At 40.9% G+C, this 15,423-nt stretch overlaps 1 protein-coding gene and 1 non-coding gene across 4 annotated transcripts in view; one reads left to right on the forward strand and one right to left on the reverse strand.

Moving 5' to 3' along the window:
* Positions 1-7,173, reverse strand: part of sema3h (sema domain, immunoglobulin domain (Ig), short basic domain, secreted, (semaphorin) 3H) — a 53,109-nt gene extending 45,936 nt beyond the window's left edge. For 2 of the 3 annotated variants that reach the window (XR_005698260.1, XM_040047579.1), the window contains exon 1: positions 6,707-7,173. Coding sequence is in view for 2 of the 3 variants with exons in the window: in XM_040047579.1 (XP_039903513.1) it covers positions 6,707-6,818 (112 nt within the window). In the remaining variant the exon portion in view is untranslated. The remainder of the gene's footprint in view (positions 1-6,706) is intronic. The other variant, XM_040047580.1, reaches the window with a different exon arrangement.
* On the forward strand, positions 3,416-3,488 carry trnar-ccu. The gene has a single exon. It is a non-coding gene; the product is annotated as a tRNA-Arg (tRNA).
* Positions 7,174-15,423: the final 8,250 nt, after the last annotated feature.

Here is a 15,423-nt window from a genome sequence, read left to right on the forward strand (position 1 = left end):
GCTGCTAAAACAGAGAGAATCTTATTCTTGTGGTTTCTGCTTCTTTTGCAGAGACATGGGAACGTCAGATCGGTAACATGAGAGGTTAAAGATCGGCTGTAGTCACAAACATTTTTTAAAATACTCTCAGTGAGCCTCGACCTTAGAAGTCCTTCACAGTCAGTCTAAGAACAACTGACTGAGGAAGCGTGGTCGACTGATTGTAGATGTCCTATGCTTTCGTTCAAAAGGTGAAAAATAATTAAAAATGACTGTTCATGAAAATGGGCATAGAACAGAAAGTAAAATCCTGACATAATCATAGATGGATTTTAAGAGAGAAAACTTTAGTTTAAACACAAATATACATTTCCAGCCACTTCCTGTTAATATACCTCTGTATCCTCTACATTTACACTCACATCCTCCATCTCCAGCTTGGCCTAAACTACACCTAATGAGGTAAACTAACGGTCAGAGTAGATCTTAGCACTATTGATCCCATCTGTTTCTGGCTTGCAGCTGATGAAGACCTCAAGTGTGTTTTGTGGATTAAAATCCCACAATACCACAAAAATACTGCTAACGTGAAGGAAAGCTGTGAGAAATATACATCTGGACAAAGATGAAGACCAAAATCACAGAAAACAGCCCAATAAAACTTTTCCCCCTCCATTCATGACTCTGAAGCGTCAGCTCATTAAAAAATATTGAGCTTCTTTTGTTGTTTGCATCTTTACTGAGTTTCCCTCTGTCTGGCTTTCAGTACACAGTAGAACAAAGTTAAACTCCCTAAACAACACCTGAATAATGGGAGTAAAAATTCAGTCTCACACTGCTTGAAAAGACTTGCTGACACACAGAAAGAACCACAGAGGAATGGTTGGAAACTCAGCTCTAGCTTATTGACAGCAGGTCAGATTGGAGCAAATTAATACTTGAGGGAAATTGAAGAAATATGAAGCTTGTGGATTTTTATTTAATGACTGGCTAAAGATAGCGCTCACATATTAACACCAGAAACCTCCAGAGGGTAAATTTACAGCATGTCCACTGTTGTCATGGGTTGCTGTTGCCAAAGCAAGGGTGTAATTAGACTCTATTCACGTCTCTGTCCAGAAACAGGAGAAACCCCTCCACCTCAGAGTCCCTTAATCAGGGTTTTTTTTTTAAGTCTTAGCAAGTACTTAAAGTTTAGTGTAGGTTTTCCAAATATTCTGGAGGAATCGTTTTAAACAGCAGAGGAGGGTGAAGTCTTTTCAAAAGCCTCGGTAGCAGCTACAGTATACTTTTCAAATTAGTCTGCAAGCAGCTAGTAAATTAAGGTCTTCTTCCAGAGAAAAGGCAGTCTTAGTTGAGTCTTTTATGAAGCGTGGGATGAGCAAACAGCTGCCGTTTGACTTCAGCAGTGACAGGCAACGACTGCGCCACCATTGGGGCCTGGTACCATTAAAATTAATAACAGAGACTATCCGGATTCTGTGCCAGATACCCATCCCAGTGAAATCCAAGTCTCAGCAACATCCTCAGCCCAGAGCCTGGAAAGCACTGGCCTAGATAGAAACAGATCTGAAAGAATAAATGAATAATGAAATATTTCTTGATTTTAATATCCCTCTGAAGGCTTTTGTGCTTTATTGGGACACGCGGAAAAGAGAAAGGTGAGGCTGGAGAGAGGAGACGAACTTTTGCACGCCAGTCAAGCGAACAAGGAACAAAACAGATTACTGTTCCTAACGTGGAATCTCAACACAGCAGTGAAATAAAAGTAAGCAGAGGTCGAGTGCTAACTGTTTATCTGCTTCTCTCGGCTGGAAAACACGTTAAGATATATTTATACTTAATGGTAATCCATTAAGCTACAGATTAAGCTAATGAGCCTGAATAGCACTAAAATCTGGGAATCCAAATATCTGTGATCTGTGAGGTGAGAACATCAAGTTTAAAACCAATAAACCGTCCTATCTTTTTGGAACAGCCTGCATTTTCTTTCTACAATCTCTCTCTACTCATTTAAGGCAAACAGTGGCCACATATGCTGACAGCTGCTGGTTTGTGTGTCTCACAGACAACACAGCTGCATAATAAATGTCCTTCTGCGTTATCAAAACCAGTCAGCTCGTGGATGGGCAATGCCAGGGCTTTAACCGTCCTTAAATATCACAGAGATAAAAATGAAACTATTTAAGGATTTATCTTAACTATAGCTTTTTCTGTAGCAACATTTTCTCTCTTAGAAAACCCAGATTGAGTCCCGCGGACAAGCGCATGAGCAAACATGCATCTGGACGTTGATGAACGCATCTACTGTGTATAATAACCACGCAATTTGCATTTTAATAGCATGCAATTTAAAACGACTCATTACGTTCACATTACAATGTGGGCATTTGTCCAGAGAGAAACTGCGGGATGAGTAAAATGCCCGGATTACGCCCCATCACAAGGAATCAGCAGTTTAAAGGTGAGCCATCAAAGCCAGTGTCTCCATTCACACCAAGCAAACTCTGACTTCATTCCAATTCACTACAGAGACTGACTGCTATTAAATGTCTATGGCAAACCAATTGATGAAGTGAATGCCACATGAATAAAACATGACTCAGCCTCTGTGTGAGTTAATAGGTTCGAATTCACTTAGATAAGCCAGCCACAGCTCCTCTGAGGCTTTTATGAAGTTTTGCTGTGGTAATGTGGCGAGGATGATATTCTCATCCTCGCCACATCATCGTGATGCTTCCTTTAGTTTCAGAGTTGGAAGGGTGGTTGGTGCTGATGCAGCTGTAAGGGACTGCTTTCTTCTTTAGGAACTTGTAATGATTGTGTTTTTGTACACATACACATTTGTGTAGCTGCGTTCGGGTATACAGCGTTACTGTGTGCGTGAAGTCTCACATGCTGCATCCAGAGTAATTATTTTATAGGGTCTTCATGCAGCAATCCACCAAACAGGTTTCACATAACACATTCCTAAGCAAATGTGTACGTCTGCATGTGTGCGGGGGACACAGATCGTATCTATAACTGCCATTTTCCCTCAAGAAATGCGCACTATCACTGACTGAATGGCCGGGATAATGGACTCATTATACATAAGTGTGTCTGTGTGTGTATTGGCGAGTGAATAACTGGGATCATTTAGCCATTAAGAGATAGGTGGGGGTTAGGAGGTAATCAAGCGTATATTTAAGTATTTAAAGCTGTTTTGTTTTTGTTTTTTTATTCTGAGACACACACAAAGCTGTTTGGTCAGTTATATTTCTCAGTAAAAGGTAAAAGGACCTTTGTCATATATATATATATCACTGCAGTTTTCAGAGATACTGCAGGATACTACATGCCTCCAAACCCAGTGACTGAGAATTCAAGTCACATCTGTTGTGGTTCATAGCAAAGTTGATAACACAAACTGTCTCCACATATATACCCAGCCAGAGCCCCAGTGGCCTAACGGATAAGGCACTGGCCTCCTAAGCCAGGGATTGTGGGTTCGAGTCCCATCTGGGGTGAATATGGTGTTTTTTTTAAAGTAGCTCAGACAAGGCTTGTGGTTGTAGTTAAAAAAAAAAAAGAACAAAGTAACATTCGCTGTCAGTTGGAAATAATTATCTCACATGCTCTATCCACCACAATCTCCTCCTACACTGCCTTGGCCAACTTTATAACTAACATCTTTTCTTGCTGCTGTAAAATTATTACAGTGACTTTTTGGGGCATTTGCTGAATGAACCAACACAGCTTTTTCTTGAAATCTAAGAAAACACCCATCAACTTATCCAGTCATTATTCTAGACACAGACTCGGGATTGTGAACAGCAGGCATGACTGACAGCAGAGGAAGCATGCTAGTTCAATGATCCAGGGGTCAATAAGGCTAGTGAGCGTTAGCATTGTTGTTTTATTACATCACTGCTTTTGTCCCATGGTCCCAATGTTGTACGCCCTTTCACATTCTGAACTGTCTCATCAGCAGTGCTGCTACTGAGGCACCAACTCAGTGGATACAATTTTTTTGTTTTTTTTGTTTTTTTTGTCTCCTGTACCTTTTCCCTCAGTTGTCTATTTTCCTTCTATTACTTCATCATCAATTTACTGCTGCTGTACCACTCACTTGAGTCTGAGGGATGCTTTTGGTTTCTGCTTCAAAGCTCTTTGTAGTAGCCAATTTTCTCCAGTGATAGGGTGAAATACTTCACTTAAATGTCAGCCTGTACTGTTTTTTTCTCTTTTAGTTAATCATCTGCTGTGCATCCCAAAGAAAAAGGAAAAGCTAAATGTACAGTGTCTCTAAGCGGCCAAAAAATATTTCGAGTAATTACAGCAATTCCATGACAAATAAAAAAATCTCCTCCTTGTGTCTGAGGAAAACCTCTGTGGTGATGAGAAGGGAAATGACCACAGTATAGAGCTCCCACAGAGAGGCAGGAAGAGCGTGCACGCGCACACACAAACAAAAACAAATGTGTACAACAGCATGATGGTGGGCACCACAGTAAACACATCATACTTTTCTTTTTGTTCTCTTTCCAGAGACGAGCATATTGACCGCTGTAGATAGGAAACACACATACAGACACATATATACATACGCACACGCACACCTACACCGCTGCTGTTCAAGGATGCGAGGATTCGTCTCAACATAATACACAACAAAAAGTAAAATGGGCAGAGATCCTGGAAATGAAGCTGCTCTATTTAGGTACATATGCAGAAGCCTTTAAACACATGCACCAACACGCCAACATTCACACACTCCATATTCCTGTCCAAGAATATGCAGCCATATGTATTCAAGGACATGCAGGCACCTATTGTATCACAATCACTCAATCAAAGCTACTCCAGATTCCATTACAGCCAAACTCCCCCCTGGGAGAATCCAAAAGGATTCCCCTTCTCTCTCTCTTTACTTTCTAGGTCACAATTGGTCGACTCCAGATTTAAAGTACGGATTCTACAGCATCTTTCGGCTTATGCAAGGATGTGTAATCAGCTGGTGTCGTAATCAACGGTGGCTCCGGTAAACATGATTAAAGGGAGTTGAGTTTACCTCGCTGTAACTAAAGGCCTCAAAAATCCTTTTCATTTGAAAGGGATTCGCCAGAGCCGCGAGGGCAAACGCTGAAATCCAAATCCTGTTTTAATTACAGGATTTTGCTTTCACAAAACTTTTGACCGTCACGTTTGTTATCCTCAAACAGCAAAACCCCAAAACGGGTCAAAGTATTTAGTCCTGCCCTATTCAGTGGTGACAAGAGCATCTATAGCTACAGTGTTTGTTACGCACACATCGTCCTAGAGTCCCCTTGTTTCTTCAGCGAGGCAGACCCCACCCAACTGCTGCATCCACGAGGGTAAAGTAAACAGTAAAACTGGAGCAGCTGATGCAGAACAGCACCACCTTGTAGTAGTCAAAATCAACTCCGGTTCACCAACGCATCAGCCTGTAACAGCATAGTTCATGCGACATGCTGCACAGTGATACAAGTGCATGGAGAAAGAGGAAAAAATGTGTAACGCACACAGAAGCACAATGCAGTTCTCCACCGACAAACAGCTGAAACTTCAAGTGGCTACAGCTGTCCTTTCCCTTTTTTTAAAAGGAGGTTCTGTTATGTGTGTCCTTCCACCACTGCGTGGACCTCACTACAGCGGACAGATCGGCCCGGGGCCAAGAAATAATTAATTCACTGATGATCTGAATCTGGGATTTCTGCCATGAGATAATTATTTCTTTGTTAGCCATAACTGAAACTAACAGACAAGGACACATTTCCAAATCCTGGAGGAGGGGGCGAGGTGGGGTGACGGGAGGTTTGAGGTGCTGTCATGGAGAAGGTCTTTCGAGTTTGAAACTTCATTAATGAAGTGCTTCAAAGGGGCTGGCAAAAGATTTGAGCTTGACAGGAAATTAATCTCGAGTCGATAAAGTAGGCTTTGCACATGAATTCTCCATGCTTTCGTTATGCTTTAGAAAAACTTCTCGATTGATAAGGATAACACTGTAATTGGGTATTTTTGCCAAAGAAAAAATCAGATACAAACACTAAAATAATTACCCAAACTGCCAGCAGCAAACATCCTCCACACTATCCCACTTGATTGGCTGGTTCATCTTTACCTGCCGTGCCTTCTACAGTTACACTTGCACTCTATTTTCTTGTGCAATAAGAGCTTATCTGAAATACTCTTATGAGTGCTGCATTTAATTCGGTTCTTTCATTTCTTCTTTTCTTTCCCAGACTTTTGTTTTTTATGTCATTTGCCACGTCTGACATGTGGTTTTACAAAGACTCTTAACTTTCAAGAATATGCTGTTGTTATTCAAAAGTGACAAAAGGACAAAAGCGCTACTTTTCACTTAAAGTGTCAGACCTCACAGTGAAAGGAGGAAGCAAGGTGGGGCTAAAGATACGGCTGTCACACTCTGAACCTGACTACTGGAGGATGATTGATTAAATACAGGTGGTTAGAGAGTTGGAGGACAATATAGGAAAGAAAAGGGCTGATGGAGACAGATACATGAACAGAAAGGCTTTGTATAATTTATACATGAATTGCATAACAGTGTGTGGGCATTAATAGAAGGACAAAGAAAGAAAAGTGGGGAAAAAAACGTGAAGCATGATTCCAGCCACCTGCATGTACGTGTGGGGAACCAAGACTTGAAACACTAAAGGAAACATAAAGAGAAATGCTCAGAAATGGACGTGCTGCTTCTTACCAGGGTGTGTGAACTGCAGTCTGGGCTGAGATGCTCTCCACGCTCCTGTCAAGGTGGCACCGAGGTGGGCTAGCAAGACCGCCACCACCAGCAAGTACATCCTTCTCCTCATCGCACACGGGGAGTCCAAGTCCGGCTTCAAATCTACTGAATTCTGGCAACTGACACACTAACTCAGTGTAGAACTCAGAGAAAGGGCTAACCTGCCTGCCAAAGTAAACTGTGAAGTCACAGTCACAGTGTGTCAGGCTTAAGTCCAGATCCTTAAAATGATTCACAGTTTTTCACAGGAAGGTAAGAAGTAGCACTCACGCTCAAACTTTACCATCTTTGTTTCTGCGATGCTATCTGTGCACGCACGCGTCAGAGATGGAGGCAAAACGTACTCCAAGAAAATGAGTGAGTCGTCTCTCTGCTGCCTCCTCGCAGCCTGACAGCTCTCTACTGTTCTGTCTCTCGTCCCAGCTCCTCTCTACATGTGCTCGCTGTCTCCCTCCCTCCCTCCTTCCCCCCCCCTCTCTCTCTCTCTCAGGAAGGAGAAGAAAAATCCGAGATCTTTGTGGCCACACATATGCAGACGTGCTCGCCTATTCACTCCGCTCCAGGAAAACCTTGTTAAAGTGGAACTGAGACGGAGGAAATCAGCTTTCATCTTTATGCACCATTCTCTTAGTCTCTCTACCGACCTCTCCTTATTGCGCTTACTCTCTCGCTCACTCTTTTTCTTTTCTTCTGATGGCTTTATACTTATCAAAAAATAAATAGAATAAGAAAAAGTGGCTGATAAAAGATTATGGAAACTTTTTTTTTTAAAGCAACAGGTATAGACACATGTTTATTGTGTTAACCACTCAATGAAAATAGGTTTTGAGAATCGATTAAGAATAAATCTACTTTTTATGAGAGGCGAAAAAGGGTTTTAGCGTTTCTATGAACCGCAGGTTCCAGCCTCAGGACTGCGTTCAGGTGAGACCAACTCATGAAACACAATCAGGGACCGAGCCAAGAGGTGCACTAAAAGTAAATGAGTGAGATCTTACAATCAGTTCCAAAACAACCCATGCAAAACACCAAACTCTACCCCTCAGTCTCTTTCCTTATCCTCATTATTTTCTCTTTTTCCACTCCTAACCCAAATGCAATCATTACCGAGCCCGTGCCTTCTCTCCTGCTCTGTTATTTTCATTAGATACCGACTCACTGGAGTACAGCTGCGCCGGGCTGAATTTTTCACCAGCTCAAGTTCAATCACAGGCTAGCGGGGACGATTTATTCATTCTCCTGGATAAATAATGAATTTAGGTTACGTGCAAATGAACAAGTATATGCTCCCTCTGAGGATTTCTGCTTTGTAAATGATTTATTCTCCGAGCTTGTTTGTTATTGCATAATTAGTGCAGGTTTTTCTTTAAATATGACCCAGCGGTTTAATTATGTGATTAGATGTCCTCTGTCTTGGTGTTTACACAACCTCATAAAGCTTACAGTTCGTGGAGGTCAAATCTGGTCAAACCCGGTCATTAATTAAGTTATTCAATTAGTGAAGGAGAAAAACTCTCTCTATCCATAGAGACTCCCATTGTGATGACACTATGCACTACTAAAGTGACCTTGGGCAAGACGTCACTGCAAATGCATCTCTTGGTAATTAAGTGATTCTTTCGGGGTGTGGCCAAGGAAAATGAGCATAACTGAACCTCAGATATATTCATGTGCTGTTTTGTATCACTTAGAAACAATGCATGATTATTTCTGCAGTTACAGTACAGCCAGCAGTACTACTGCTTACCTCTCATTATAGCAGTGCCAGTCCTTTTTTCACCCATGCTGAGATCACCTGCAAGTAAAACAGTGCATATAGTAGTGTTGCTTTTACACAGTCATCATGTCCCACACTAACCGCCCGGACTAGTTTTGTGTTTTAGACAAACAGGTAACGCAGGACAGAGAGATCCTATGCAATAGATATGCAGATGTTTTATGTTCGGATGTGTTGTATCACTTGTGTTTTGGTGTTTTGATAGTTAAAAAAAAATTGCATAGCACTTTATAATATTGCCCTCCAGATTTAGCATTAAATTACAAGGTCTTTTATTTGAAGGTTATAATCATACCTTTAAAAAAACTTAGCAGATAGTAGTACACTAGAATAAGGAGGTAACAATACAATTTTTTAGAAAGAATTCAAAAAACCTTTTTACTCTATGCACCTTTGGTAAGTGAGTAACTTTTACGTATTTTAGTGGAAAAACAAACACTCTTTCAATACTACAAGTGTTGCTATAGCCTTATCCTCAAAAGGCAAGGTTAAGTGTTATAAGTGACCCTAAAAGTAATGTAAGCATACAATATATGATGGGGAGGTTAAAACCACTCCATACTTCGGCCCACATGCCTAAAAAAGTCAGTTGTGCATACAATGTAAAATGGGGAGGTTAAGCTTCTCCATTATGTCATCTGTACCCCTAAAATGTAGATGTACACCTGATGTAAGAAGGGAAGTATAAGCTGTTAAATAATATGGCCATACCCCTAAAAATAAAGCATATTTACAGGTTAAAAAGGGAAATAGAGTTCCTTTGAAATACCTGGAAGTTACTCACTACTTAAAATCACTTCTGGTGTTTCTTCTTTCTGGTAAAAAACAGAATTGTTTCCCTCTTTCACTTTCACTGTACACTGTAGGTAAATAAAAATACAGCCCAATTTTTGGGGAAAATCCCACAGATATTATGTGTTTTTACTGTGGATTACTTTGATTAAGTGTTGGGGAAATGGAATTTCATGCTACAACTTTTAATATTTCCTGTCCTATTGCACCTTGAAGCTGTTTCTACGGCTTCTGTTGGTAAAGTGTTAAACGTCAAGTCAGACGTGACATTTTAGAATAACGCTACTGCGACTGAAAATGAGGAAGAATGGGATGCTGGAGTAATCATTTACACATATAAGTCTCTACTGAGTCAGCATTTGCTGTCTTTCGATGTGCATTTTGTAAACAGCTGGTTGAAATTGCGCAAGAATCTGGTAAAGCTACAGTTTCACCTGTCAGTAATGGGCCAAACAGAAATCCTCACCAGGAACTTAGCATGCTACTGATGATGCAGGTTCTTCTCCTGGTTCTGATGTTCACATTTCTAATACCCAAAGAGAAAATGTGTAAAATGACAAGCTTAAAAATATTAATGTTGCATCCATCTCTTACCGGAACCTTTTAAACCCTCAGGTCATTAAGGCAGGATAATTAGAAGCTCGTTGCTAATCCTGCCAGAGTCAGTCTGCTTGTTAATTGCAACTAATGACCTCCCAGTCAGCCTGAACAAAAAGCCTCCGATTTGTCTTTGACACGTTACGTCATTTGTCAATTAGCATGCAAACTCTGGCTGCTAAGACCAATTGTTAGTGGTCTTGGATCCCACCGCAGCTATTCTCTGCAAACCAGGCACACACAGACACGTCCATTGACTCATGCACATTCCCCGTGTTTCGTGAAGTGAGTGAGAATGCAGCAGTTAATGAGCAGCTCATTGTCGTCGTTTTCTTCTGTTTGGCTTATGGACCCCTATAAGGCAGACATGACATGAACCCTGATGACCAGTAATTGTTAATGACAGTAATGGTTCACAAACCAGTGTAAGTGATGTAAAAACAAATGAGCATCAGCTTCATTTAAGTGGCCTTTTGATGCAAATAATCACAGACTGAGAATCAACACCAGAGCTCTGAAAGGTCAAACGTTACAAACTGTAGCCATGTTTATTTACTGCACTATGGGATATAATGGGGCTGGGAGTAATTCGAGTCATAAAGTCATAATTAGCTTGAACCATTATTTCAAGCTGGGTCACTTCAAATTTTATATTACTGTTTGCTTAATTATTACTTTCAATGACAGCAGTGTTTATTTAACTCCTTTATATACAGGTTATGTGCCATATTTGTCCTATAAGAAAAGATTTAGCATGCTCGTGTGACTTTCATATTTCAATCGAAACTATAAACATCTGGAAAGAAAGAAAAGTTGGCCATAATTTAGTCAGGGTGCTAAAGTGTAACCTTGTCTGTGCCACCTATTCAGTACGGTGGTTATAGTGCACTTACATCAGAGGGGTAGGACTATGCTGCCACCTTACGTTTCTTCTTACTGTTTACCTGAATGTGATCTCGTAATCCCGCGAGACTCTGGACTAACCGTAATCTCTGGCGTTTCACCAGAACACCGAGCGACACAGTTGTAATGACGCCCTTGTACCGCTAGAGGTCAGTCTGACATTGTGTGGCCTGAACTGTTACAGCGAATATGTAAGAATATAGTAAGAATATGATAATAGTCATCTCAGAGTGGAGTGAACTTACCTTGTGTTATGTTTTTAATATACTATTCAGATGTTAGAATAAAACATAGAACGCTTACATAGCTAAAAGTTATTACAGTGGTTGTATCCTCATGAATGGTTCAACTTTCATTTACGACTGCCGTTATTTGGTTTTTGGCTATTTTAAATTGGGTTAAATATATTTTTAAATTAGCCAGTCCGGTTTAATCCCACGGTGAGGTCGGGAATGAAAGTCTTTAGCAGATGATATGGAGTATATGGCAGGGTGGAGAGTGTTTTGGAGGGAGTGGACTTGACCGTTCTCGTCCTCCGCGCTCACATCATGATGTGTTGGAACCTTTTGTGCGGGGGCGCGGCTGTCGTGAGCGCGCTTTGTTGGGGGATGAGCGGCAGCTGTTAGTGAATTAAAAGTAGATCCAAAACATTAGCATTTTTATGAAGTAACAGCTAAGACACCCAACTGGCAGCTTTATTCTTCTTCTGTTTTTTATTTATTTTTATTTTTTTTAACTGTGTCGTGAATCGTAATTCTTGTTCTACCGGAAAAACAGAGACCCACTGGTGACAGGACACCCAGCGTTTAAAAATAAAACTTTTGGAAACAAGAAGAATAGGTGGGTGTATCGATGAGTCACAATCACGGGGAAATCCTTGTCATACCCTCCGTCCAAAGTCATAACAAAAACTACACACCAGTCTCTCTCTCTCCCACACACACACACACACTGAGGACCGAGCAGCCAGTCCTACCAGTCCAAAGCCACCACCGAAGATCGTCTAATTGAAAGACGACTATCGGGAAAGTATAAGGGTGTGACAGGCAAATCTGGGCAGCAGCTGCCGCATGGATGGCTCTGCTAATTAAGAATAAGGAAATAGGTATTGTTACGACACAACTCCGAGTCTTGTCATTTTATGATTCACTGCAGGCTTGTTTGGATGATGTATGTGAAACCACTCAGTCAGTTTCAGCCAGTATTGGTTTTTAGAAAACCTCAACACTGTTCATGAATGCTGTTAATGGGGAAAAGTTCTTTTAAGAATGAAGTTGTTTTAAACAGAGATGTTTCCAGAGGTGGGCATGGGAGGCAGCAGCCCCCTTAAAGATTTTGTATATAACCACAACCCTAGCCACGCAAATATTTTACATTGTTATTACATAGTCAACACCATTTATTTAAAACCTTTAATTATTCTATGGATAAAAGTCAAATCTATTATGATAAAGATAAAGCTACCTAGCATCATATAATTACTTAAAACTAGTTCACATCACAGTAATAAGTTTAATAAACAAAATAGTAATTATAATAATGAATCTGCAAATTATAATCTAGTAATATGATCTAATGCATGTGATTCGAGAGGGCCACTCGACACTGGCAGATTATAAGGGCAAATATAAAATGAAGGCAGTAGCATACACAGCAAACTAATAGTACTGCAGCAGTTTAATCCATAGTTGTTTATTCATTGCCGAGACAACGTTGTTGTGAAAATTTTATGTTTCTGTTGTGAGTAAAAATAGTTCCAGACTGAGGGGCCAGACATTTTTGACGTCAACACTGTTGTAGTCATGTATCTTGGGCCAGAGTTAAATTGCAGTGATGCTCACATGAAATGAGATCTTTTCCTGTCAGGAAGTTGACGAGATGTTTTTTGTTTTGTTTGTTTTTTCAGTTTTATAATGAGAATCATCTTAAATTACCCTTGGCTGATCGTGTTCAGTTGATCTGGATGGAAGAGGGGGGTACACTGGCCAGCACTGTTGACTCACAGCAAGGAGGTCCTGGGTTTGAATCCTCTGTGGAGTTTCCCTTTGTCTACGCAGGTTATCTCAGGATACTTCGGCTTCAGTGCAACATTTAAAGGCATTCGTGGGGTTTAGTTAATTGGAGAATATAAATTTGCCTTAAGTGTCAGTGTGAATGGTTCTCTGTGTTCAGCCTACAATAGACGGCATCCCATCCTGGGAAGGCCGTCTATTGTAGGATGGATGGATCTCAAACAAAATGTTATGGCCTACATATTCAAGCCAGGGGCTATAGCTTGGTTTGGGGTTAGCTTTTACTGAAAGATTATCACTAACTATTTTTTTTTAACATATTTAAAATAACAATTGCTAGCTAATGCTAATTTAAAACATAATGTGAAAACTTCTGCAAGGAAGGTACAAGAGGTTTAGGCAGGTTAATTGGATTTTCACACACTTCTCTTCGAAAATCTCCTCTATATAAATGGGATCAACAAAATATTTTTAAAACAATTTAAAACTATGTATTGTATCGTTATCGCTTCTAAGAAATCAGAGACAATTTTAGGTGCATAATTAGACAAAAAATCGTTGCCTCCATGCAGATCCGCTTTGGGCTGTAGAACAGCGAGTCTGAATAATGATGAACTTCAAAAAGATCCTTAGGAAATGCAGCAAAGTGAGAGGTCTTTCCTTTTCCCTTGCTGCCTCCCTCACAAGCCGACCGTTTCACTGCAGATAACAGACTCTTGTGTAACCCGCCCCCTTCTCTTTTTTCCTAGCACCTATTGGACGACTCCCTTCATCTTCCTCTTATCTTATTGGATAGGCGGACCAGGCAATGAGCTCATATTGGTTAAAAATAGTCGGGCCCGTGAGTGGCTAAAAATAGAGCGGTATATAAAGTCGGCAGTTGAGCCGCGTTGCTCGCTAGTCTTCCCCGGCTGTTAGGCGAAAGGGAAGAGAAGGAGGGGGAGAGAGGGAAAGACTGACTGACTGACTGAAAGAAAGAAAGAAAGAAAGAAAGACGGGAGGGGAAGGAGCCACACAGCAAAAGAAAGAAAGCAGCATCGGTACCCTCCCCTTCAGCTCATTCCTCTACAAGTGTTGCGCTAGAGACAGCGCGTCTTATGTCTTACATGCCACCAGTTTTGGGTGGAGTAGGCAGTGACGAACTTCCTTCCTTCCTCTTCGACTTCGTGGGTTTCGCTCTGAATGCGTCTCTAGAGAGCCCCAGTCCATTTCCTTGCCTAGCCAGCAGAGATCTCACAGTTGAGGAGGTGCTTTTTATTAAGTCGGGAATACCCTTAATATGTCTTAAGTGTCTGTCTGTATAGTCATAGCTGGTGTAGCTGTGACTACAACAAACTACAGTGGTTCTAACAATGTTGCTTCTTGTGTGTCTGTGTTGTGTTTGCCACTTTGCAAGTGTAACAGCATTTTAATACGGTTATTACAAACTTTACTGAGACTGAGGCTGTGCCCGTTTAGTGACAAACAGGAAACAGATGAGATCACGAGGGCAGAGTCGGTAAAATAAGAATAGAGTACAACACAGCTTATTGTTTCTGGATGAGGCCCTCTCCTACAAGAAGGTCCGCAGTCACGGAGGTCGGTCCTTTGCAGTCTGGCAGGCTTAAGTTGACGTGGTTCCTCTCACATCCGCCCACTGTGGCTTTTGTAGTTTACTGTTGGAGACGACCTCCTACCTGTATACTAGAGGCATATTTTCTATATCATTTAATTTGTCGCCCTCCAACCATACCCCACAATTCTCCCATATATGCTTGGTACTGAGCAAAAATCTTAAAGTACCTCTCATTTTCTTATGTTTTGGAAATGGGAAACTGGTGCAGATATTTATGGAAATGTGCATGTAAATACACGTAAATACAGTATATAAGGCAAAAATAGAGTTTGCACAACTCCAATATCAAAATCACCTTTATTTTTGAACACAGCCTGAACTCTTAGTCAAGCTTTCTTTTATTTCTTTTAAATAGTGCAGGACATTCAAAGCTCTTCTTTGGATGTTGGCTGCCTTTTGTTCTGTTCTGTCAAGATGATCCCACACTGCTTCAATCATGTTGAGATCTGGGCTCTGAGGAGGCCAATCCATGACCGATTGTGCTCCACTGGGTGTTTTACTGCATTGGCAGTATGTTTGAGATTATTCTTGTGCTGAAAAATGAAGATGTGGCCAATCAGACGCATTCTAGATAGTTTTTCATGGTGGGTCAAAGTCTACTTCCATCAGTTTTCTACAAGCACCCCAAACTTACTGGCTAAAATGCAGCACCAAACTATTAAAGAGCCTCCAGTGTGTTTTACAGATGGCTGTAGACACTCACTGTTGTACCTCTCTGCTGACTTCCTCTTTATATACTGATGACAATTTGAACCACAAATGTATACTTTGGATTCATCACTCTATTAGACTTGTTCCTGCTGATTTTCAGTCAAGTTCTTAATGTGTAACTTGTAATACATCAGCCTTTTCTCCCTGTTTTCCTTCATTAAGAATGGTTTCCTGATAGCCACCCTTCCACTGAGCCAAGTTTTTGGCTAATAGCTCATTGTTTGTGCAAGAAAACATGCCTAAAGAAAAGCTTTGGAAGACCTTCAGA

The sequence above is a fragment of the Simochromis diagramma genome, unplaced genomic scaffold, assembly GCF_900408965.1.
Source record: "Simochromis diagramma unplaced genomic scaffold, fSimDia1.1 OVJJ01000387.1, whole genome shotgun sequence".
NCBI classification, from domain to species: Eukaryota; Metazoa; Chordata; class Actinopteri; order Cichliformes; family Cichlidae; genus Simochromis; species Simochromis diagramma.